This window comes from Felis catus, chromosome C1 (genome assembly GCF_018350175.1).
Source record: "Felis catus isolate Fca126 chromosome C1, F.catus_Fca126_mat1.0, whole genome shotgun sequence".
Taxonomy (NCBI): domain Eukaryota; kingdom Metazoa; phylum Chordata; class Mammalia; order Carnivora; family Felidae; genus Felis; species Felis catus.
The window spans coordinates 42612724-42637144 of record NC_058375.1 but is presented as its reverse complement, the minus strand read 5'-3'; the positions used below and the strand labels follow the sequence as shown (position 1 = coordinate 42637144).

The 24421-nt window shown below is 40.2% G+C and overlaps 1 protein-coding gene across 6 annotated transcripts in view; it reads right to left on the bottom strand.

Annotated features, from left to right (window-relative positions):
* The window catches only part of ZYG11A (zyg-11 family member A, cell cycle regulator), an 84323-nt gene extending 64983 nt beyond the window's left edge, over positions 1 to 19340 (bottom strand). For 2 of the 6 annotated variants that reach the window (XM_003990190.5, XR_006584278.1), the window contains exons 1-2: positions 18819 to 19332; positions 4619 to 4784 (exon numbers count right to left, since the gene is read on the bottom strand). In XM_003990190.5, the coding sequence (XP_003990239.3) occupies positions 4619 to 4784; positions 18819 to 18908 (256 nt within the window). In that variant the 5' untranslated portion in view covers positions 18909 to 19332. Of the gene's footprint in view, positions 1 to 4618; positions 4785 to 8085; positions 8443 to 18818 lie in introns of those variants that run through there. The other 4 variants (XM_045035846.1, XM_045035845.1, XM_045035843.1 and 1 more) reach the window with 4 other exon arrangements.
* Positions 19341 to 24421: the final 5081 nt, after the last annotated feature.

Below are 24421 nucleotides of genomic sequence, written 5' to 3'. Positions count from 1 at the left end.
TCTGTCCCAAAAATAAATAAACGTTGAAAAAAAAAGAATGGCCAAAATCCAGAACACTGATAACACCAAAAGTTGGGCAGGATGTGAAGCAACAGGAGCTCTCATACACTGCTGGTGGGATGCAAAATGGTACAAAAGCCATTCTGGAAGACAGTTTGTCAGTGTCTTACAAAACTAAACATATTCTTACCATATGATCTAGCAATTACATTCCTTGTTACTTACCCAAAGGAGATGAAAACTTATGTCCACACAAAAACCTGCACAGAGATGTTTACAGCAGCTTTATTCAATAATTGCCAAAACTTGGAGGCAAGACATCCTTGGGTAGGTAAATGAATAAACAGTGGCACATCCAGACAATGGACTATTATTCAGCACTAAAAAGACATGACTATCAAGCTATAAAAAACATGGAGTGAAATGCATATTACTGAGTGAAAGAAGCCAATATGAAAAGGCTACATACCACAGGATTCCAAATATGCAGAACTATGGGGACAATATAAACATCAGTGATTGCCAGGCATGGGAGGAAGGTATGAACAGGCAGAGGACAGAGGATTTTTCGGACAGTGAAAATATTCTTTATGATATAATGATGGGTATGTCTTTATACTTTTGTCCAAACCCACAGGATACACAACACCAAGAGTGAACCCTAAACTAAAACATGGACTTTGGGTGACTATGAGGTGTCAAAGGTAGCGTCATCCTTGGTTAAAAAAAAAAGTACTATTCTAATGAGTGACGTTGACAATAGGGGAGACTATGCATGTGTGTACCCTCAATCTGGTTGTAAATCTAAAACTGCTCTAAAAAATAAAGTCTTACACACACACACACACACACACACACACACACACACACACACACACACAAAGATAGAGATATATACACATATAACATACATATTGCAAAATAATACAAGATAGCCTGTAGATCAAAAGAGGGCTAAAAACCCTATCAACTGATCACAATATATGGACCTCACCTAGATACTAATTCAAACAAAGGTTTTTAAAAGTTGTAAGACAATCAGTCAAAATGAACGCTCACTATCTGATATTAAAAAACGAATATTAAAATTTTAAGTGTTAAATTAAAATTACGGTTATGTATATACATTTTACAAGCCCCACTCCCCACCTACATTTACAGTTGAAATAACATAATACCTGGGATTTACTTCAAAATATCTGGGGGCAGGACAAAGGTGGGTAGGTGTGTGGATGATGCAAGATTGGCCATGAGTTGATAATTGTTTAGGTTGAATATACTGAGGTTTATTTACATTTTCTAGTTTTGTACATTTCAAAAAGAAAATCAACTATATTTCCGTACACTAAAAATGAACAATCCAAAAATGAAATTAAGGGGCACCTGGGAGGCTCAGCTGGTTAAGCTTGATTTGGCTCAGGTCATGATCCCAGGGTCTGCCCCTTCTTCTCTGCCCCTCTCCCTCTCTCTCTCAAAAAAATAAATAAATATAAGTAAATAAATATGTAAATAACAAAAATGAAATTAAGAAAGCAATTCCACATAAAATAATATCAAAAGAATAAAATACTTAGAAATAAATTTAACAAAAGATGTGTAAACTTATATACATGAACTAGAAAACACTGTTCAAAGAAATGAAAGTCCAGTTTAATAGAAAGTTAACCCAAACTCATGAAGATTTCAAATGGTTAAGATGGCAAAACATTAGAAAATAATTCAAGATGATCTAAATAAACAGACATCATGTTCATCATCAGAAGACTTAATGCTGTTAAGATGGTAATGCTCTCCAAATTAACGTACCTATTTGATGCAATCCTTATTCAAATCCCAGCTGGATTCTTTGTAGAAACTGACCAACTGGTTCTAAACTTCATACGGAAATATAAAGGACCCAGAATAGCCAAAACAATCCTAAAAAGAGAATTCTCACTTTCGAATTTCAAAATTTACTACAAAGCAACAGCAATCAAGATAGGGTCATACAGACAAAGGATAGACATATTGCTTTGCAGAACAGAAATGAAGGTAAGAAATAAACACAATGCTCTGTGGTCATCTGATTTTTTAAAAGGGTGCCAACACCATTCAATAGTGAAAGAATAAACTTTTCAACAAATAGTGATGGGACAACTGTATAGGCACATGGAAAACATAAAGCTGGACTCTTACACTTCATGCCATATACAAAAATAAACTCAAAATGGACCAAAAACCTAAGAGTGTAGGAGTGAAAAAACCAACACTCTTAGAAGAAAATACAGGTATAATCTTTAGGACCTTGGATTTGGCAATGAATTTTTAGATATGATACCAAAAGCATAAGCCAGAAAAGAAATAGATAAATTGGACTTCATGAAAATTAAAACCATTTTTGGGGTACCTGAGTGGCTCAGTCGGTTAAGCATCCGACTTCGGCTCAGGTCATGACCTTGCAGCTTGTGAGTTTGAGCCCCGCGTTGGGCTCTGTGCTGACAGCTCAGAGCCTTGAGCCTGCTTTGGATTCTGTGTCTTCCTCTCCCTGCCTCTCCCCCGTTTGCACTCGTCTTTCTCTCAGAAATAAACATTAAAAAATTAAAACTGTTTGTAAGTCAAAACACACTATCAGCAAAGTGAAAAGAGAATTCATAGAATGGAAGAAAATAATTGCAACCATGTAAGTGATAAGGGACTTGTAACAAGAAAATAAGACATGGGGATGTAATGTACAGCATAGGGAATATAGTCAGTAATATTGTAAAACCTTTGTATGGTTAACATATGGTAACTAGATTTATCATGGTGATCATTTTTTTAAATTTCTGGGGCTCTGTGCTGACAGTGCTGAGCCTGCTTGGGATTTTCTATTTCTCCCTCTCTCTCTGCCCCTCCCTCTCTCTCTCTCAAAAATAAATAAACATTAAAAAAAAAAAGTACTCGGCAACCACAAAGAATGAAATCTTCCCATTTGGAATTACGTGGATGGAACTAGAGGGTATTACGCTAAAGTGAAATTAGCCAGAGAAAGACACATATCATATGATTTTACTCATATGAGGAATTTAAGATACAAAACAGATGAACATAAGGGAAGGGAAGCAAAAATAATATAAAAACAGGGAGAGGAACAAAACATAAGAGACTCTTAAATATAGAGAACAAACAGAGGGTTGCTGGAGGGGTTGTGGGAGGGGGTGGGCTAAATGCAGGCATTAAGGAATCTACTCCTGAAATCATTGTTGCACTATATGCTAACTAACTTGGATGTAAACTAAAAAATTAATTTTTTTTAAATTAAAAGAATAAGTAAATAAAAAGAAAAAGAAAGAACTGGGCAAAGGATATGAATAGACATGTCTCCAAAGAAGATATAAAAGGCCACATATTATACAATTTGATTTATATTAAATGTTCAGGAAAAAACAACAACAACACAGAAATAAAAAGTCTATGAGTAGTTGCTTAGGATTGGGGGATGGGTAAGGAGTTTCTTTTTGAGGTGACAAAAAATGTTCTAAAATTGATTGTGATGACAGCCACCCAAATCGCTAAAAACAAAAATAATAATACCATTGAACTGTACACTTTAAGTAGGTGAATTATATAGTATGTGAAACACATCTCAGTAATTTGTTACCAAAAGCCTTTATATTAAGAAAAAACTGATAAACATTTAAAAAAAAAAGTGGAGATGCGTGGGTGGCTCAGTTGGTTAAGTGTCCCACCCTTGATTACAGCTCAGGTCATGATCTCATGGTTGTGAGTTCAAGCCCTACATTGGGTTCTGCACAGACTGTGTGGAGACTGCTTGAGATTCTCTCTTTCTCTGCGCGTCCCCCACTTGCACTGTCTCTCTCAAAATAAATAAACTTAAAAAAAACCAGTAACATGATAAATTAAACACCATTTAAAATGCTCAACATCATTACTCATTAGGGAAATCCAACAAAATCACAATAAATACTTCACATCCACCAGGAAGGCTGTAATCAAAAAGTAAAATAACAACTTTTGGTGAGGTTATGAAAGCCTCACTACAAGGGGAAGTAAATGAAAAGTCAAGTCTCGTATTCACAACAAAAAGAGTAGGAGACAAGACTATAGGAACAGCACTTCAAAAGCTAGAGAGCAAACAGATGAGTGGGAACTTGGTTTAGTTCTCCATTGTCTTCACTCTGCTAAGCTAATAGCAGGATAAACCTAGAAACAAGACAAATTTCCTGCAAGGGATCCCAGAAAGGCTCTGGGATTCAAATCTCCACACAAATAAAATGGAAATTATTTCCCTATTTCCCATCCATTTGTTGTGAGAGGTAAAACAGGAACTGGATATGAAAGCACTCTTCAAATAGTAAAATGCTTTAAGAGTACAATATAAAGAAACCTTATCAAAAAAAATTAAATAGGGATACCTGGGTGGCTCAGTTGGTTAAGTGTCCAACTCTTGATTTCAGATCAGGTCATGATCTTACAGTTCATGGGATCGAGCCCCACACGGGCTTGGCATTCTCTCTCTCCCCCTTCTCTCTCTGCCCCTCCCCCGTGCACTCATCCAAGAGTGCTCGCGAGTGTGCACTCTCTCTCAAAATAAAGAAATAAACTTTAAAAAATTAAAATAAAAGAGTGTTATTATTACCTTGCCATGTCATCACCCCAAGGAATCGATCAGCTACTTCCTGAGGAAAACTCCAATGCTCTGGAAGGCACAATGTTCCATCAGATCTTTCAGAACACAATTTCTCTAGGTTAGCAATCAGGAAGTTCAGGCAGATGTTGACCAAAGAGTAGGGAGATGCCTCCTCCTAGAAAACAAACTTTGTTAGAATACATCCAGAAAAACTCAGCACAGAAGTAGACCATGCAAAAGACATCAAACTAGTTGGTAAGGATATCTGAAGATACATTCTCCTTACCCTAGTAGTGATTTACATGATTTATATGTAACGAAACCACCTTATTCCAACTGTTAACTGAATGGAAGATTTTATCTATTTCTGTTGTATCTTGAAAAAAAAATTAAGTTCTCTCAATCCTTCACTCATCACCTGTTGTGTGCCAGCCATTGAAAATACAGCAATGAGCAAAATATTATTTTAATCCTTTTGGAGCTAATAGTGGGGAACGCAACCAAGAAATCTGACAACTTCAATGAAACACAGGGGCAACTCAGACATCACATGGTCATTCACTCAACAAATATTTATTACTCAGTGATTACTATGTCCCAGAGGATAAGGCCTGTCTATTCTTTTTTTTTTTTAAGTGTATTTTTTTAAGTTTATTTATTTATTTTGAGAGAGACAGAGTGCGAGCCAGGGAGGGGCAGAGAGAGAGGAAGAGAGAATCCCAAGCAGGTTCTCCACCGGCAGCAAAGAGTTTGACGCGGGGCTCAGACTCACAAACCATGAAATCATGACCTGAACCAAAACCAAAAGTCAGACACTTAACTGACTGAGCCATGCAGGTGCCCCAGGCCTGCCTATTCTTACCCTCAACTGTTCACAATGTAAAAGTGTGCTATACCAGGCTGCTGTAGAAGAGTAAGAACTGACAGTGAGGTGAGAGTAAAGAGGCATATGGTCTCTTTCTCCTCTAAGAGAAACTGGCATTTGTTTATCCAACAAATATTTGAAAGGCATGGCACTGTATCAGACACGAAGAGATAGACATAGGTCAAACAGAGGTTGTTACCTTTGTCAGAGGCTTCAACATGGAATAATTCCTTGACTTCCACCCCACTTTCAAATGATTAAGTTCCTTCCATGATCCAAAGTAAAAATTACTCCTTTGCAAATACCCTCAACTCCTTATTCCCTCTCCAGACAAAACTCCATTCTTAGAAGAACTCTACTAACTAGTTTTTTGTGGCAACACACAGCAGCTAATCATCTATGGGAAGGAGGAAGATTCCCATAACATAGCATGTCACAGCAAATTCATAATCATTAACTTCAAATTAGCCCTCCGTAGCTCTGAGACAGTTGTCTGTCCATAAGGTCTTCAAGACAGGGTACTCTCCCAACATCAGGCAAGAATTATTCCATGCCTTCTACTTATTCCTCAAATGCATTTTATGCTATCAGAATCTGACTCACTTCACGGAGAAAAATGAGGCCATCTCACCATCAAATTTAGCTGGAAAATGCATGCATCTTTCCTTTACTTTCCTCTTACATGGAAAATATTGGGGGGGCGGGGCACCTGGGTTAGGCATCCAATTCTTGATTTCAGCTCAGGTCATGATCTCATGGTTCCTGAGTTCAAGCTCCACTTGGGATTCTCTCTCTCTGCTCTTCCCTTGCTTGTGTGCGTTCTCTCTCAAAAATAAACTTTAAAAACAAAAACAAACAAAAAAAGAAAATGTGTACCTCCTTGCAAAACCCAACACTTCCACATGTGCTGACTGACTTCATCCCCCCTTGCCTTGGTCCCTCCTATCATTTCTTCATGCATACATCTTCAGAGTGTCCTCAAATGGATCATTCTTAACATATAATTTGTTCTGCTATATACCTTAAAAACAAAAACACCTTCTGCCGAAACCCACATTCTCTTCAGTTACTCCTCTTCATAACTAAATTTCTCCAATAAGTTCACATGCTATCCAGTAGTCCCCCACTTATCCACGTATCCACAGAAGATGCGTTCCAAGACTCCCAGTGGATGCCTAAAACTGCCCACAGTACCAAACCCGATACAGACTGTTTTCTCCTCTACATACCTAAAATAAAGTTTAATTTATAAACTAGGCACAGTAAGAGATTAACAATATACTGTAATAAATTATATCAATGTTATCTCTCAAAATATCTTAACTGTACTGTACTCATCCTTCTTGTGAGGATATGAAATGATAAAATGCCTACATGATGAAAAGCAGTGAGGTGAATGCCACAGGCAGTGTGAAGCAGCATTAGACTACTAATGATTTTCTGACAATATGCCAAGAGAAGATGACCTGAGGGGTGCCTGGGTGGCTCAGTTGGTTAAGTGTCCGACTTCGGCTCAGGTCATGATCTCATGGTCTGTGAGTTCAGGCCCCACGTGGGGCTCTGTGATGACAGCTCAGAGCCTGGAGCCTGCTTCAGATTCTGTGTCTCCTTCTCTCTCTGCCCCTCCTCTGCTCACATTCTCTCTCAAAAATAAATGAACGTTAAAAAAATAAAATAAAATAAAACAAACGATGACCTACTTCGGGACTACAGTTGATTTAGGGTAAGTGAAACCACAGAAAGTGAAACCTCAGATAAAGGGAGACTACTGTAATCACTTTCTTCCTATTCATTTCTGTGTTTTTTGTTTTTTGTTTTAAATTGAGGTCTAATTTACATACAGCAAAAAAATTACTTTTTGGTGTACTTAGTTCCAAAAATTTTAACAAATGCATAGTCATGTGCCACACCACCATAATAAACATAGAGAACAGTTCTATAACCCAAAAATTCCCATGTCCCTTTGTAGACAATCCCTCCCACCAACCCCAAGCAACCAAATCTGTGTTTGTCCCCAGAGTTCTCCCTTTTCCAAAATGTCATATAAATAGAATCATTCAATACGTAGGCCTTTTGAATCTGATTTCACTCCCCATAAAGCATTCAAGATTCTTCCATGTTGTGTTTTTGTAATTAGTTCCTTTTTTATTGCTGAGAAGTATTATACCGCATGTTCCACAATTTTATCATTAAGGGCATTTGTATTATTTAAAGTTTTAGACAGTTTTGAAGAAAGCTGCTATAAATATGCATATAAGTTTATGTGAATCTGGGTTTCATTTTTCTTGGGTAGTTTCCTAGGAATGGGATTCCTGGGTCCCTGGGATTCCACACTTCCTACTAGTCTGTATTTAACTTTATATAAGAAAAGTGCCGGGGCGCCTGGGTGGCTCAGTCGGTTAAGCATCCGACTCCAGCTCAGGTCACGATCTCACAGTCTGTGAGTTCGAGCCCCGCGTCGGGCTCTGGGCTGATGGCTCAGAGCCTGGAGCCTGTTTCCAATTCTGTGTCTCCCTCTCTCTCTGCCCCTCCCCCATTCATGCTCTGTCTCTCTCTGTCTCAAAAATAAATAAACGTTTAAAAAAAAAATTAAAAAAAGAAAAGTGCCAACCTGTTCTTGCCAAGTGGATCTACCATTTTGCATTCCCAAAATTTTAGTTGCTCCAACTCCCCAGGTCAGAATTCATGTCCAAAAGACTGAGGGAAGCAAAAAGAAAGAGTCTCAGGAGACTTCTACTTAGGTCTTAAAAGCCAGAATTGGTTTACAGGCCCATGGGAAAATGGAGATTATACTTCATGTGGGTAATTTCCACACATATATCTCCCAGGTCACTATCTCTTTGTTTAGTGGTATATATTTCTTCATAGTCTAATTGTATATTGTTCTTTTTTCATGACTTATTTCATCTTTTATATCTTTACTTTTAAATATACTTATAGTGTTTTAATAATCCATTTCCTTAAGTTTCCTGGAACGTAATCCTGTTGTTGATTCTGTTGAATTTTACTCATGGAGATTCATGGTTCATAAATTAAGATTGTGAATGCACTTTTAATGGGATTTTATTTACTGGACTCCTATGAGGCCTGGGTAGAAGACATGTCACAGGGGCGCCTGGGTAGCTCAGTTGGTTAAGCATATGACTCTTAATCTCCACTCAGGTCATGATCTCACAGTTCATGAGTTCAAACCCCACACTGGGCTCTGCACTGACAGCGTGGAGTCTACTTGGGATTCTGTCTCTCTCTCTCTCTTGCACTCTCTCTCTCTCAAAATAAATAAACTTAAAAGAAGAAGAAAAAAGATGTTCACATCAGAGAGATTCTGCAAAACTATGGTTACCCCAGGGGAATTACCAAGGCTCACCCTGATAATTTCTCAACTATAGATTTCCTGAACCAAGCAAGAAATCCTAAATGTGGGGCCCAGTCAGTTAAGTGTCCAACTCTCGATTTTGGTTCAGGTCATGATCTTGTGGTTCATGAGACTGAGCACCACGCTGGGCTCTGTACTGACTGTGTGGAGCCTGCTTGGGAGTCTCTCTCTGCCCTTCCCAAGCTGTGCTGTCTCTCAGAATAAACAAACAAACAAAAAACCCTGAATGTGTGTGAAGACAAGCCTATGGTAGCAAATTTTTTTTTAATGTTTATTTATTTATTTTTTTTTAATTTTTTTTTTTTCAACGTTTATTTATTTTTGGGACAGAGACAGAGCATGAACGGGGGAGGGGCAGAGAGAGAGGGAGACACAGAATTGGAAACAGGCTCCAGGCTCTGAGCCATCAGCCCAGAGCCTGACGCAGGGCTCGAACTCACTGACCGCGAGATCGTGACCTGGCTGAAGTCGGACGCTTAACCGACTGCGCCACCCAGGCGCCCCAAATGTTTATTTATTTTTGAGAGAGAAAGACAGACAGTAACAGAGACACAATGCGAGCAGGAGACGAGCAGAGAGGGAGACAAAATCCAAAGCAGGCTCCAGGCTCCGAGCTGTCAGCAGAGAGCCTGATGTTGGGCTCGAACTAAAAACCTTGAGATCATGGCCTGAGCCAAAGTCGAACGAATTAACTGACTGCGCCACCCAGGCGCCCTGCAAATTGTTTTTTTGTTTATTTATTTTTGAAAGAGAAAGAGCACAAGTGGGGAAAGAGGTACGGAGAGAGGGAGACACATAACCTGAAACAGGCTCCAGGCTCTGAGCTGTCAGCACAGAGTCTTATGCAGGGCTTGAACTCATCAACCGCGAGATTGTGACTTGAGCCAAAGCTGGATACCTGACTGAGCCACCCAGGCACCCCAGTAGCAAATTTTAAGGAGGTATCTTTCTACTCAAAATCCACGCCAAAACTGACAGCATTCCCCATTTCCCTTTCCCATAAGCAAATTTTTTTTAGATCTACCATTTCACTAAAGTAAAGCCAGCCTTTGTTAGCCCATATTAGTTTATATTATATATATAGTTATAGTTTACAGTATCCACTCAAATTCCCTACCAGATTTTGGCAAAAGCCTAGCCTCCAATCCCAAGTTATTGATATTGGTAAATGTCAAAGATTTAGGGTCTGCTTACAGTGATGTTTTCCACTTTATCTGGATTAGGTGGGGGTGCTGGGGATTTCTCTTACTTTGCAAATGTTTGTAACATTTGATCCCAAATATTTAGTTTTAAGATTTTCTAACATTATTTGCCATATTACTACATGACAGCCCCATTTAAAAAATATAGCATAGTAGGGATGGCTGGGTGGCTCAGTCAGTCAAGCACTTAATCTGTTAAGCACTTAATCTGTTAATTTAATCAGTTAAGCACTGACTCTTAATCTCAGCTCAGGTCATGATCTCACATTTTGTTGGATTGAGCACAGCATAGGGCTCTGCACTAACAGCGAGGACCCTGCTTAGGATTCTCTCTCTCCTGCTCTCTCTTCCCCTCCCCTGTGTACTTGCTCTCGCTCTTTCTCTCTCAAAATAAACATTTTTTGAAAAGAACAAAAATAAAAATATAGTATACTAAAGACTAAATCCACATAAAAGATATTTAGAAATTTATAAAACATTCAGGGGTACCTGGGTAGCTCAGTCGGTTAAATGACCAAGTTCAGCTCAGGTCATGACCTCACAGTTTGTGGGTTCAAGCCCCACGTCAGGCTCTGTGCTGACAGCTCAGAGTCTGGAGCCTGCTTCGGATTCTGTATCTCCCTCTCCCTCTGCCCCTCACCTGCTCATGCTCTGTCTCTCTGTTTCTCAAAAATAAATAAACATTAAAAAAATTAAAGAAAATTTATAAAACATTTCAAATATAAAAATAAAATATAATATAAAGTATATTTTTAAAATAGGCTTTTGTATTTATCCCATAGCTTAAAATGAATATACCAGTATGTCTGCAGTCCCTTTCTGATGCTATTTCCCATCCCTTCACCCAGAGGCAATCATTATCTTGTATACTATTTAGTTCTCCATGTCTGTAAACTTTATGTAAGCAGAACTGTACTACAGCACTTGCCACCTACCTCCTACCCAGACTCACTCCTTAATCTTCTCTACCCTGCTCTCTACTGGAATAAAGCAGATCTCCTGAACAGATTCCCTTGCCCTGCTGTCAGTTTGGTTCTGACAACATGAAACTCTCAAAGAAGACAGAAGGGAGGTGAATGAAGTTAGAACATGTATTTGTTTCCTAGTGTGGCTAAAATTACAACAAATGAGATGATTAACTCTGGAAAACAATATGGAGGTTCCTCAAAAAATTAAAAATAGAACTACCCTACGACCCGGCAATTGCACTACTAAGTATTTATCCAAGGGATACAGGGATGCTGTTTAGAAGGGGCACATGCATCCCAATGTTTATAGCAGCACGATCAACAATAGCCAAAGTATGGAAAGAGCCCAAATGTCCATCGATGGATGAGTAGATAAAGAAGATTTGGTGTGTACACACACACACACACACACACACACACTGGACTATTAGTAGGCAATCAAAAAGAATGAAATCCTGCCATTTGCAACTACGTGGATGGAACTAGAGGGTATTATGCTAAGCAAACTTAGTCAGAGAAAGACAAAAATCATATGACTTCACTCATATGAGGAGTTTAAGACACACAACAGATGAACACAAGGGAAGGGAAGCAAAAATAATATAAAAACAGGGAGGGGGACAAAACAGAGGAAACTCTTAAATATGGAGAACAAGCAGAGGGTTACTGGAGGGGTTGTGAGAGGGGGGATGGGCTAAATGGGTAAGAGGCATTAATCTACTCCTGAAATCATTGTTTCACTATATTACAACTAACCTGGATGTAAATTTAAAAAATAAATTAAGGGGCGCCTGGGTGGCTCAGTCGGTTGGGCAGCCGACTTCGGCTCAGGTCACGATCTCGCGGTCCGTGAGTTTAAGCCCCGCATCGGGCTCTGGGCTGATGGCTCAGAGCCTGGAGCCTGCTTCCAATTCTGTGTCTCCCTCTCTCTCTGCCCCTCCGCCGTTCATGCTCTGTCTCTCTCTGTCTCAAAAATGAATAAAACGTTAAAAAAAATTTTTTTTAATTAAAAAAATAAAATAAAATAAAAAAATAAATTAAATAAAGACTGAGAAAAAAAAATGAGATGGCTAAAAACAACAGAAATTTGTTCTCTCACAGTTCTGGAGAACAGAAGTCCAGAAAACAAGTCCCCAGAGCAGGGCCATTCTCCTCTGAAGGCTCAAGGGAAAAACTGTTATCAGCTTGTAGAAGCTCCTGGCTCTCCCCAACTGAGGCAGCAAAAATGATCTCTGTCTTCATCTTCACATGGCCTTCCTCCCTGTGTCTCCAGGTCTCAAATCTCCCTCCATTCTCTCATAAAGATTCCACTAATCTCATCAAGATTCTTAACATTTGTTAAGACTTGTTAATGATTTGTTAAGGTTGCCTTGGGCTGTGTCCCCCAAATCACTCCTTTAAAATTAGCCCTCACTCCTTGCTATAGACTGTGTTCCTCAAAAATTCTTATGTTGAGGGGTGCCTGGGTGGCTCAGTCAGTGAAGTGTCCAACTCTTGATTTTGGCTCAGGTTATGAACTCAAGGTTTGTTGAGTTTGAGCCCCACATCCAGCTCTGCACGGACAGTGCAAAGCCTGCTTGGGATTCTCTCTCTTTGCCCCTCCCCTGCTCTCTCTCTCTCTCAAAATAAATAAATAAACATTAAAAAAATTTAATAAAACAAAATCTTTCCCAAAAAAGTACAATAGGGGAAAAAAATTAAGTACAATTAAAATAGCTTTCAGAAATAAAGCTGAAATAAAGATATTCTCAAACAAAAAGCAGAGAGAACTTGTTGCCAACCAATCTACACTATAAGAAAGGTTAAATGTTCTTTAAGCTGAAGAAAAAGGAAAGAAGATGAATATTTGGGATTTAAGAAAAAGGGAGTAATGGAAATGGAAACGTGGATAAAGAAAAAAACTTTTTTATTTCCTAATGTCTTTAAGAAATAACTGATCAAAGCAAAAATAAATTAATAAATTGTGCAATTTATAACATGGAGAAGTAAGAGGTATATTATCTCACTAGCACCAAGGACAAAACAAAAGGGAAAAAAAATCAAAGAATACTGTTTTAAGGTAAACTGCTATATTTAAAAAAAATTTTTAACGTTTATTCATTTTTGAGAGACAGAGCCTGAGTGGGGAAGGGGCAAAGAGAGGGAGACACAGAATCTGAAGCAGGTTCCAGGCTCCGAGTTGTCAGCACAGATGTGGGGCTCGAATTCACGAATAGTGAGATCATGACCTGAGCTGAAGTCGGATGCTTAACCAACTGAGCCACCCAGGTGCCCCTAAACTGATATATTTTAAAGTAGAATGTGATCAAGTCAAATGTGTATTTTAAAACCCAGAGCTGTGACTCTCAAACTTCTTGGTCTTAGGACCACTTTATACTCTTAAAAACTGGATTCTATCTATCAACATGTTACCTACATAAGTTAAAACTCAGAAATCTTTAAAACCTGTATTAATTCATTTAGAAATAAAAGAAGTTAAAAACCCAATTCCACGCTGGGGTGCCTGGGTAGCTCAGTCAGTTGAGCGTCCAACTTTGGCTCAGGTCACGATCTCACAGTTCACGGGTTCAAGCCCTACATCGGGCTCTGTGCTGACAGCTTGCTCAGAGCCTGGAGCGTGCTTTCAGATTCTGTGTCTCCTTCTCTCTCTGCCTCTCCCCTGCTCATGCTCTGTCTCTGTCTCTCAAAAATAAATAAATATAAAAAAAAAAAAGAAAATGGGGCCTTAAAGACCACAGAGGTCCTAAATCCACACTTTAAAAACTGCTACCTTTGAGTGACCATTAAAGACTGACAGAAGGGGGGAGGGGGGAAAGACTGGAAGAAGGTAAAGGAGAGAAGCAGAACTAGCAAGTCAATAGGAGAGATAAAATGAAACTTGAAAAGTTTTCAAGTCAGGAAAGGAAGAAACAAAATGACAAACAGGACAAATAAAACACAAATAGCAACACAGCAGACTTTAAACCCAACAATTTTGATAATCACATTTACTCTGATTTAAAAGGCAGACTGTCAGACTGAATAAAAGAGCTTTTCTACAAGAGATGTGCTTTAGGGGCGCCTGGGTGGCGCAGTCGGTTAAGCGTCCGACTTCAGCCAGGTCACCATCTCGCGGTCCGTGAGTTCGAGCCCCGCGTCAGGCTCTGTGCTGACAGCTCAGAGCCTGGAGCCCGTTTCAGATTCTGTGTCTCCCTCTCTCTCTGCCCCTCCCCTGTTCATGCTCTGTCTCTCTCTGTCTCAAAAATAAATAAAAAAAAAAAAAGAGATGTGCTTTAAACATGAACAACCACACAGGATCGTCAAATACCAATCATAAGGAAAAGGGAGTTAACTATATTAATGTCAGAAAAAGACTTCAAGGCGAGACTATTACCAGAATACATAAAGATAAAAGGATCAATTCATCAGGAAGACGTAATTCCTAAATGTATATGCACTTACTAACAGCTTCAAAATTCATGAAGCAAACTCAAAGAATAAAAAGAAAAATCCAGAGTTGGAAATGAACATTCATCTTTAAACAACTGATAAAAAACAAGGAGCTGGAAAAGGAGTAAGAATGTAGAAAATTAACATTATCAACCAACTTCACCTGACATTCATAGATAAAACCCATATATATTGCTGTACAATATATATCTTTAAGTGCACATAAGTGTGCACCAAGATAAATCATATCTGAGCCATAAAACGAATCTCAATAAATGTAAATGGATTAAGGGGCACCTGAGTGGCTCAGTCTGATGAGTGTCCAGCATCAGCTCAGGTCATGATTCTCACAGTTCCTGAGTTCAAGCCTCACCACTGTCAGTGCAAAGCCCACTTTGGATCCTCTGTCTCCCCACCCCTTTTTGCCCCTCCCATGCTGGTGCTCTCTATCTCAAAAATAAACAAACATTTAAAATATATGTATACAAATGGATTAAAATCATAGAGTATGGTCTCTAACAATAATTATGTTTGAAGTCAATTTATAATTTTTTTTTAACGTTTATTTATTTTTGAGACAGAGCATGAACGGGGTAGGGTCAGAGAGAGGGAGACACAGAATCTGAAGCAGGCTGATTTCAGATTCGGCCTGTTCTGAATCACAGAACAGAGCTGTCAGCACAGAGCCCCACGCGGGGCTCGAACTCACGGACCGCGAGATCATGACCTGAGCTGAAGTCAGCCGTTTAACCGACTGAGCCACCCAGGCGCCCCTCGTTTGAAGTCAATTTAAAAAAAAAAAAGATGTGTGGAGTGCCTGACTGGCTCAGTTGGTTGAGCACCCAACTCTTGATTTCAGCTCAGGTCCTAGAATCAAGCCACGTGAAGGACTCTGCACTGGGTGAGGGGCCTACTTGGGATTCTCTCTCCCTCTCCCCTCCCCCCCTTAAAAAAAAAAAAAGGTATGTTAAATATCCCCAACTATTTGGTAATGAAGCAATACATTTCTAAACATCCCATGGCTCAAAGAAGAAATCATAATGGAAATTAGAAAATATTGTGAACAATATACCAGAGTTTATGGGTATTAACCAAAGCACTATTGGAGGAAATGTTTGTATTAGAAACAAGATGTAAGGGTCGCCTGGGTGGCTCAGTCTGTGAAGCGTCCAACGTTGGCTCAGGTCATGATCTTAAGGTTCATGAGTTCAAGCCCCGCATCAGGCTCTTTGCTAACAATTCAGAGACTTGAGCCTGCTTCAGATTGTGTGTGTGTGTGTGTGTGTGTGTGTGTGTGTGTGTGTGTCTGTCTGTCTGTCTCTCTGCCCCTCCCCCACTCGCGCTATGCCTCTCTCAAAAATAAATTTAAAAACATTTTAAAAAATTTAGAAACAACTTATAAATTTAATGCCCTAAGTTTCCACCTTAAAAAGATAGAGAGTAAGTTAAACCCAAAGATAAACATAAGAAATTATAAAGATACAAGCAGAAATAAGAGAAAACAGATGTGCAATGGATATAAATCAAAACCAAAAGTTAGTTCTTCAAAAAAACTAACAATTATTAAATCCCTAGATACAAAGACTAAAAGAAAGTAAAAAGAGAAAACACCAATACCAGGAACAAAAGAGGGAACATCATTACAGATCCTATAAGAATTAAAATGACAAAAAGGTATCCTATGAACAATTTTGCCAATAAATTTGGTAACTCAGATGAAATAGGCAAATTACTTAAATAACTACAAAAACTGATAATCCATTAATAAATGCATACATATTTAGGAATGTTATGACTCGATAAATTGATGCTTTTATAAAACATAAAATGAAGTATATGAATAGCTCTCCCAAAGAAATTAGTTTCAGTGGCTTCACTGATGAGTGCTATTAAACATCTAAGGAAGAAATAATCTCAGGGTCATGAGTTTGAGCCCCACATTGAGGGCAGAGTTTACTCAAAACAAATAATTAAATTTTTAAAAAGGCAAAAAATAATATCTATCCTCCACAAACTCAAAAAATTGAATAGGAAAAAAAATTGAACAGGGAACAATTCCCAATTCATTTTTGAGGCCAGCATTATCGTGATACTAAAACTAGATAAAATATCTCTGGAGAGCAATCTCCCTCATAAACACGGGGCATACAAATACTTAACGAAATATCAGCAAATAAAATCCTGTGGTATATAAAAACAATACATCATGACCATGTGGGGTTTAGATGTAAATGTAAAGTTAAATTCACAATCTAGAAAGTCCACCACATTAACAGAAAAACAACAAAAACATATAATCTTAATAAATGCTGAAAAAGCACTTGACAAAATTCAACACACATTCATGATTTTAAAAATACTCCTGGCAAGGGCGCCTGGGTGGCTCAGTCAGTTGAGCGTCCGACTTCGGCTCGGCTCAGGCTGTGAATTTGAGCCCTGCAAGGGGCTCTGTGCTGACAGCTCAAAGCCTGGAGCCTGCTTCTGATTCTATGTCTCCCTCTCTCTCCTGCCCCTCCCCAGCTCATGCTCGCTCGCTCGCGCTCTCTCTCTCTCTCTCTCTCTCTCTCTGTCAAAAATAAAAACATTAAAAAAAAATTTTTTTTTTTAAATATACTCCTGACAAACTAGGAATGGAAGAAAACATCCTTAACTTGATAAAGGGCATCTATGGAAAAACCTTTAACCAGTATCATACTTAAAGGTGAAAGATCTAGAATACAAAGATGTTTACTCTCACCACTTCAACATTTTACAAAGGTTCTAGAGAAAATACAATTTAGAAAAAGGAAATAAAAAGCATAGACTTAAAAAAAAAGCATAGACTAAAAGGGAATAAAGTTAAGCTGTCTTTATTTGCAGATGACATAACTGTGACGAAAATCTTAAGAAATCTTTAAAAAAAAAAAAGTGAATCTAGCAAGATTGTAGGATGCAAGAGCAATACACCAAAAAATTCTTTGCATTGTTTTTCAAAAATATTTTTACAGTATCAAAAATAGGGATGAATTTAACAAAATATGTCACAGACCTTTATTATCAAAAACTACAACACATTACTAAATAAAATTAAAGATGACGTAAATGGGAAAATATATATAAGCGAAAATGTGTTAATTTTCAAGATTAATTGAAAATAAAATCTTACCAAGAAAACGAATGTATGCAGTACACTATGGAACCAGGCAGAAAATGGGTTGGTTTGATTTCTAGGGAAAAATCTTGTTTCAATTCCAATTAGCGTCAACAAAAAATGTGCTTGAGATACTGTGCTATATAGTACATGCTTAAAAACCCAGCTTTTCTATTTGCTACAAACAAATTTACAAATTATATAGCAGCATTAAAAGTGAATCCAACAGAGTACAGAGAAGTACAGGACAGATCGTTGTAGGGCACAACAATCTTCCAACAAGGTATTGCACGTAAAGTACAACCTCAACGAACGTTTCCTTCCCTCCATATTTTAGGTTGAGCCTTAAGTGGATTTTGAGTTCTAAGAGTCGTGGCCCTTGGGGCGTTGTAGAATGTGGAATCTGACCCCAGAACACCCGAAGTCAAGTTCAGGTTCTTAAGCAAATCAACTAACCTTTAGAGTTCTCAACTGCCCTAGACCACAGAAAAATGGAGACTATCAATGCACACAAAAGACTAGAGATAACCGGATTACTCTAGAAACGCGATACTTAACACAGCAGAAAATACACTCTCTTGGTTTGCATTTTTGTAGGTGTAGTTTAATAGGAATTCCGTGGAGGGAGGGCGGAAGGGGGTACACGTGAACTGAAAGAATTTCAAGTCTTGGGGTTCTAGTCCCCCCACCCCCTCGCCGGATGCACGAGCGGCTTCCAGCTAGAGTTCCGGGGCACAGGCCTCGGGTACTAGGGACTGCTGGGTCACAGTCTCTACGGAGTACCACGTTCACAACGCACGTGGCAGTACGGTCGAGGTCGGGGGCATTTGGGTTCATTATGACAATAATAAGCGCCACCGTCAACTGCCGGCCAAGCCTAGAGAGTTGACGTCCGAACTTACACCACTCAGCAAACGGCGGCTGCCTCCACAGATGGGAATCGCAGACCGGAGGAGGAGATGCCCTCGGGTCAGCCGGAGGGGGGGACTCGCCCTCGCCGCGCCTGAACGCTGCGGCGCCAGGTCAGAGCGCTCGGCCCAGAGGCTGGGACGCCCGGGACAGAAAACTCCCTTCCAGCGTGCACTTCCCCAGCGACGACAGGAGCCCAGCCTCGGCTCACTCTTCAGACTTTACCCCACGTCAGCCAAACGAACCAGCAAGTGCCTTCGCACAGTCCCCGACGACTCCCTGGCTAGCGCGGCGTCCCGCCGAGGTTCGCGTCCCCGCCCCGGTGCTCACCTGCACCACGCAGCAACCCAGGGCATCCTTCTGAGCGTCGGGAGGGACGATATTCCTGGGCGACAGGCCCGGGTGCAAGAAGTGAACCATGGCGACCCCCGTCGGCGGGGCGGCAGGAGAGAGCGAGCGTCGAGCGCGGACCCGGATCCCGCGAGAGAAGGGGTCGAACCTCGCTGTGAGGCAGCTGAGGAGCGCCCGCTCCCGGGCAGCGCACGCAGCAATCACGCTGCTCCGTCCGGACCGCAGGGGTTTTGAAACGCCCGGCGTGACCACGCGCACGCGCCCGCCGCGGCCTCTCCCCCTCCCTCGGAGGCCGGACCGCCGCAGACCCCGCCCCCGGGCCCGGCCCGCCCCTCGCCTACCCGTGCCGACCACCACCCCACCCTATCAGGGCCCAACCGTCCTCCTTTGGGCACACCAACGCCACGGAGAGCGCTCACCCAACTCCTACTCACGCGTCTGAGACCAACTTGCCTTAAACCCACACCTCAGGGGTTGATACCTCACTCCTGTAGCCACTCTAGAGTATGCCCACAGACTAGCTCTGTGAAGTTGGAAAATAGAATATTTACTTATGTATTTTCAGTACTCTCTATACCCAACGTGGGGCTTCAGCTCAGGACCCAAGATTGAGAGTCCCATGGTCTACTGACTGAGTCAGGCAGGCACCCCTAGAATATATATAGATATAGATATAGATATAGATATAGATATAGATATAGATATAGATATAGATATAGATATAGATATAGATATAGATATAGATATAGATATAGATATATAGATATATAGATAAATACTTTAAAAAATATATTTTTAAAGACCTTTCTCCTAAAACTGTGGTAACAACACCTCTTTTATCACTCTTCTCTGTTGATCCAACTCCTACCGACATTGAATGAATCAAGTATCAAAAACACTTCTGACTTCCTTTACTCAGCTTTCTTGTGACCTGCAAGGTACTAAGAAAATCCTTATAACCTGCTCCAAGAAAGAAACCGTGAAAGCAGTAAATTAGTACACTTCAGCTAATTTAAGTAAAAATATGTCTTGAAAAGGGTAGTTCTTAAGAGTATGAGCCTTAGAGTTGAACCCTGGATTGGAATGCCTGCTCAGCCATCTACTAATTTGTGAACCTTGAGCAAAGTTCTTAATTTCACTGAAGTTCAACATCTCCATCAGTAAAATGTGATAAGAATGTGTTCGCGCCCAGGGTTGGTGTGTAAAGATTAAATAAGATAACATACATAAAACTATGATAATGCTTGACACATAGCAAGTCCTTAATAAGTGGATTCAAAAGTTAGTTATTTTTCAAGTACAAATACTTTGCAAAATGCTTTCCTTTCACATTTATTCTTTTATTTAATCCTCATTAAAAAAAAAAAAAATCCAGGGCTTCTGCATGGCTCAGTCCATCAACTGTCTGACTTCAGCTCAGGTCATGATTTCACTGCTTGTGAGCTTGAGCTCCCTGTCTGGCTCTGTGCTGACAGCTCAGAGCCTGGCACCTGCTTTAGATTCTGTGTGTCTCTCTCCTCTCTCTCTCTCTCTCTCTCTCTCTCTCTCTCTCTGCCCTTCCCCCCCCCACCCCCGTCTGTCTCTCTCAAAAATAAACAATAAATATTAATAAGTTATTTACAGTAGGTATCTCCATTTTACCCACAGAGAAACTGAACACCTGAGAGATTGAATAGACAAGTTAAATTTTACCCACGTGATGAACAGAAAACCTGGGAATCAAAATCTAGTTTTCTAACTCCCAGTCCAGTCAATGTTGGGAGTTTATTTTCAGTGGACTATTATTTCATAACTTCTCTATCCTCCAACTTCCAACACCTCCTCCTCCAAACATATTCTCAGCTTCCTGTTTTACTGAAAAAAAGAAAAGCAATAAAATAAAATTTTAAAAAAAGAGCATCCTGGGGCGCCTGGGTGGCGCAGTCGGTTAAGTGTCCGACTTCAGCCAGGTCACGATCTCGCGGTCCGTGAGTTCGAGCCCCGCGTCAGGCTCTGGGCTGATGGCTCAGAGCCTGGAGCCTGTTTCCGATTCTGTGTCTCCCTCTCTCTCTGACCCTCCCCCGTTCATGCTCTGTCTCTCTCTGTCCCAAAAATAAATAAACGTTGAAAAAAAAAAAAAAAAAATTAAGAAAAAAAGAGCATCCTAAGTTCTCACCATCAACAACTACCCACCTCTCTGTATGGGCAAACTGTCTTTGCCTTACTGCCTATTACTATCAACTATTTTGCTCTTACCTAAGGCCAGCTCCTGTATTTGGACTTGTCCACTAGATCTTATCCGCTCTTGCTTAGTCAAAGACATCACCCAGCAACATCCTTTCTTTCTCCTGAATTATCATTTGTCCCCTTTCTTGGATCATTGACACCAGCACATAAACAAGCTGAGGGACACCTGACTGGCTCAGTGGGTGCAGCATGTTCCCACTTATGATCTTAGGGTTGTTAAGTTTGAGCCCCATGTTGGGTGCAGAGATTGCTTAAAAATAAAATATTTAAGGGACACCTGGGTGACTCAGTGGGTAAGCATTAAACCCTTGGTTTTGGCTCAGGTCATGATCTCATGGTTCATGGGTTCGAACTCCTGCTTAGGATTCTCTCTCCCTCTCTCTCTGCCCCTTCCTGGCTCTCTCTCCTTCTTTCTGAATAAATAAATAAATAAATAACTTCAAAAATAAAGTCTTTTAAAAAATAAAAAATAAATTTAAAAAAAAGCCTATACTGGGGCACATGGGTGGCTCAGTGGGTTGAGCGTCTGACTTCAGCTCAAGTCATGATCTCGCGGTCTGTGAGTTCGAACCCCGCATGGGGCTCTGTGCTGATGGCTCAGAGCCTGGAGCCTGCTTCGGATTCTGTGTCTCCCTCTCTCTCTGACCCTCCCCCACTCATGCTCTGTCTCTCTCTCTCTGTCAAAAATAAATTAAAAAAAAAAAAAACATTAAAAAAAAAAAGCCTATACTCTTTCCATAATTAAAAACAAAAAAATACTTTTGACCTAATTATTCAGGTTGTAAAAGTCAAAAACAAATGGAGACCACCCTCAAAAATTCCCTGAACAGAAAAAAACAGTTAGTTGTACAAAGTTTAATTTAATTTATTTTGCAAGGCTAACTTAACCTGGGTCATTTCTTGCTTATGCTTCTGAAAATAATAAGCAAAACTTAAACTGTTTCCCAAGGTTGGTATGAGGTAACCACTAATCAATTCCTTATCATTTAAGACAACTCTAATATTATAACCAACCACTGTGAAGAGTAATCACTGCTTTCTCACTATATAAGCTGCTTTATAACCCCTGAGCCTCATTCCATTTCTTGGTTTTGAGTGCTCTTGGTTTGCAGGGTTTTGGTGTGCACAAGAAACTTATACTAATCACTACTTGGGTAATTCATTGGTTTTTCTACTACTTCTAAACTTTTGACAACGTACTCCCCCCCATCTCTTCTACTCTGTTTACAGTAAAACCTCTCTAAAGTGTGGTCTGTACCTGGTGTCTCTTACCATTTTCTTTCACCCTGGCCACTCTACTAAACAGTTCTTGTCAAGTTGATAAATGCACTTTTCATTCTTCATCTTATTTGACTGTTCAGCAGCATTTGACCCAAGTGATTTCTTCTTCTCTAAAATATATTCACAAAAAATAATACATCAATAAATAAATAAATAAATACATACATACATACATACATACATACATACATACATACATACTTTCATTTAGCTTCCAGAATACATCTCTTCCCCCCCCCCCCCGCCCCCAACATCTTCTTTCTTTCTCTTTTCCACCTACCTCACTGGCTGCTCCTTCTCATCCTCCTGATTCCTCATCACTCAGAATTCTACTTCTTTGTGTATGCCAGGACTCAGTGCTTGTATACCTCTCCTCTATCCATTCTTTTACTTGTGAGGATTTTCTCTAGTTTCATCACTTTGCAAGCAATCTATATGCTGATGTATCCCTATTTTTTATGTCTACCCCATGCCTCACTTTCGAACTTCAGACTCATACCCAGCTGTCTATTCAACATATAGACAACCTGGTTATATAAACAGCCTTAATGTGTCCAAAAGTAAACTCTTGATATCCTCCCCCTAACTTGCTTTTCTTGCCAGTCTTTTCTATTTCAGTATATGTGGCAATTTCTTCATTTTCAGTTGCTTATGAAATCTTGGAAATCATTTTTAACTCTTTTATTCTCTCTCCTTTTTTAAGAATAGGCTCTTGGTCCAACATTAGGGCTGAACTCATGACCCCAAGGTCAAGAGTCCCATGCTCTACCAACTGAGCCAGCCAAGTGCCCCCTTGTTTTTTATTCTTATATCACCTATCCTACCTTTTAAGAAACCCTTGGTTCTATCTTCAAAATATATCTAGAGATTATCTATGTTCTACCTCTTCCCTGGGCCAACAGCTTGTCATTGCCTGCTTGGATTTTTTTTTATTATTTTTTTAAATGTTTATTTATTTTTGACAGAGAGAGAGAGAGAGAGAGAGACAGAGCATGAATGGGGGAGGGTCAGGGAGAGAGGGAGACACAGAATCCGAAGCAGGCTCCAGGCCCTGAGCTGTCAGCACAGAGCCCGACACAGGGCTCAAACCCACAGACTGCAAGATCCTGACCTGAGCCAAAGTCTGACACTCAACCAACTGAGCCACACAGGCGCCCCTGCTTGGATTTTTACAAGATCTTCTTATCTGGTTTCTCAGCTTCCACCCTTGCTCCACTGAAATCTATTCTCAAAACAGGAGCTGGGGTGATCATTTTATTTTATTTTTTTAACATTTATTTATTATTGAGAGGCAGAGAGACACAGAGTGTGAGCAGGGGAGGGGGCAGAGAGAGGGGGAGACACAGAATCCAAAGTAGGCTCCAGGCTCCGAGCTGTCAGCACAGAGCCCCACACGGGGCTTGAACTCACAAACTGTGAGATCATGACCTGAGCCAAAGTTGGTTGCCTAATCAACTGAGCCACCCAGGTGTCCCATGGGGTGATCATTTTAAATGGTCATGTCACCCTTCTAAACAAAACTCTCCTATAACCTCCCATCTCATGAAGAATAAAAAAATTCTTAAAGATGGTGCTCTAACAGGAACAAAACATAAGAGACTCTTAAATATAGAGAGCGAACAGAGCATGCACCAGTGTGAGCAGGAAAGGAGCAGAGAGAGTGGGAGAGAGAGAGAATCCCAGGCAGGTTCTGCACTGCTAGCACAGAGCCCGATGCCAGGCTCGAACTCACAAACCGTGAGATCATGAGCAGAAACCAAGTCGGAAGCTTAGCAAACTGAGCCACCCAGGCGCCCCCAGAAATGTACTTTTGCACACTTGTTGTTGTTCGCTCTACCCACCCCCCCCACCTAATTCCTATTGATCCTTTTAATCTCACTTAGATGTCAATTCCTCTACAAAGCCTTCACTGACATACCCTACTCTCTTCCTGCCAACTCTGAAGAAAAGGTAGGGAAGGATTGTGCAGATGTAGATAAACTGAGAAGTTTAAAGAAATTCAACTTCTCAGTGCACCTGGGTGGCTCAGTCAATTTGTAATGCCCCCGATTTCGAATCCGAGACCACCGAGGAGC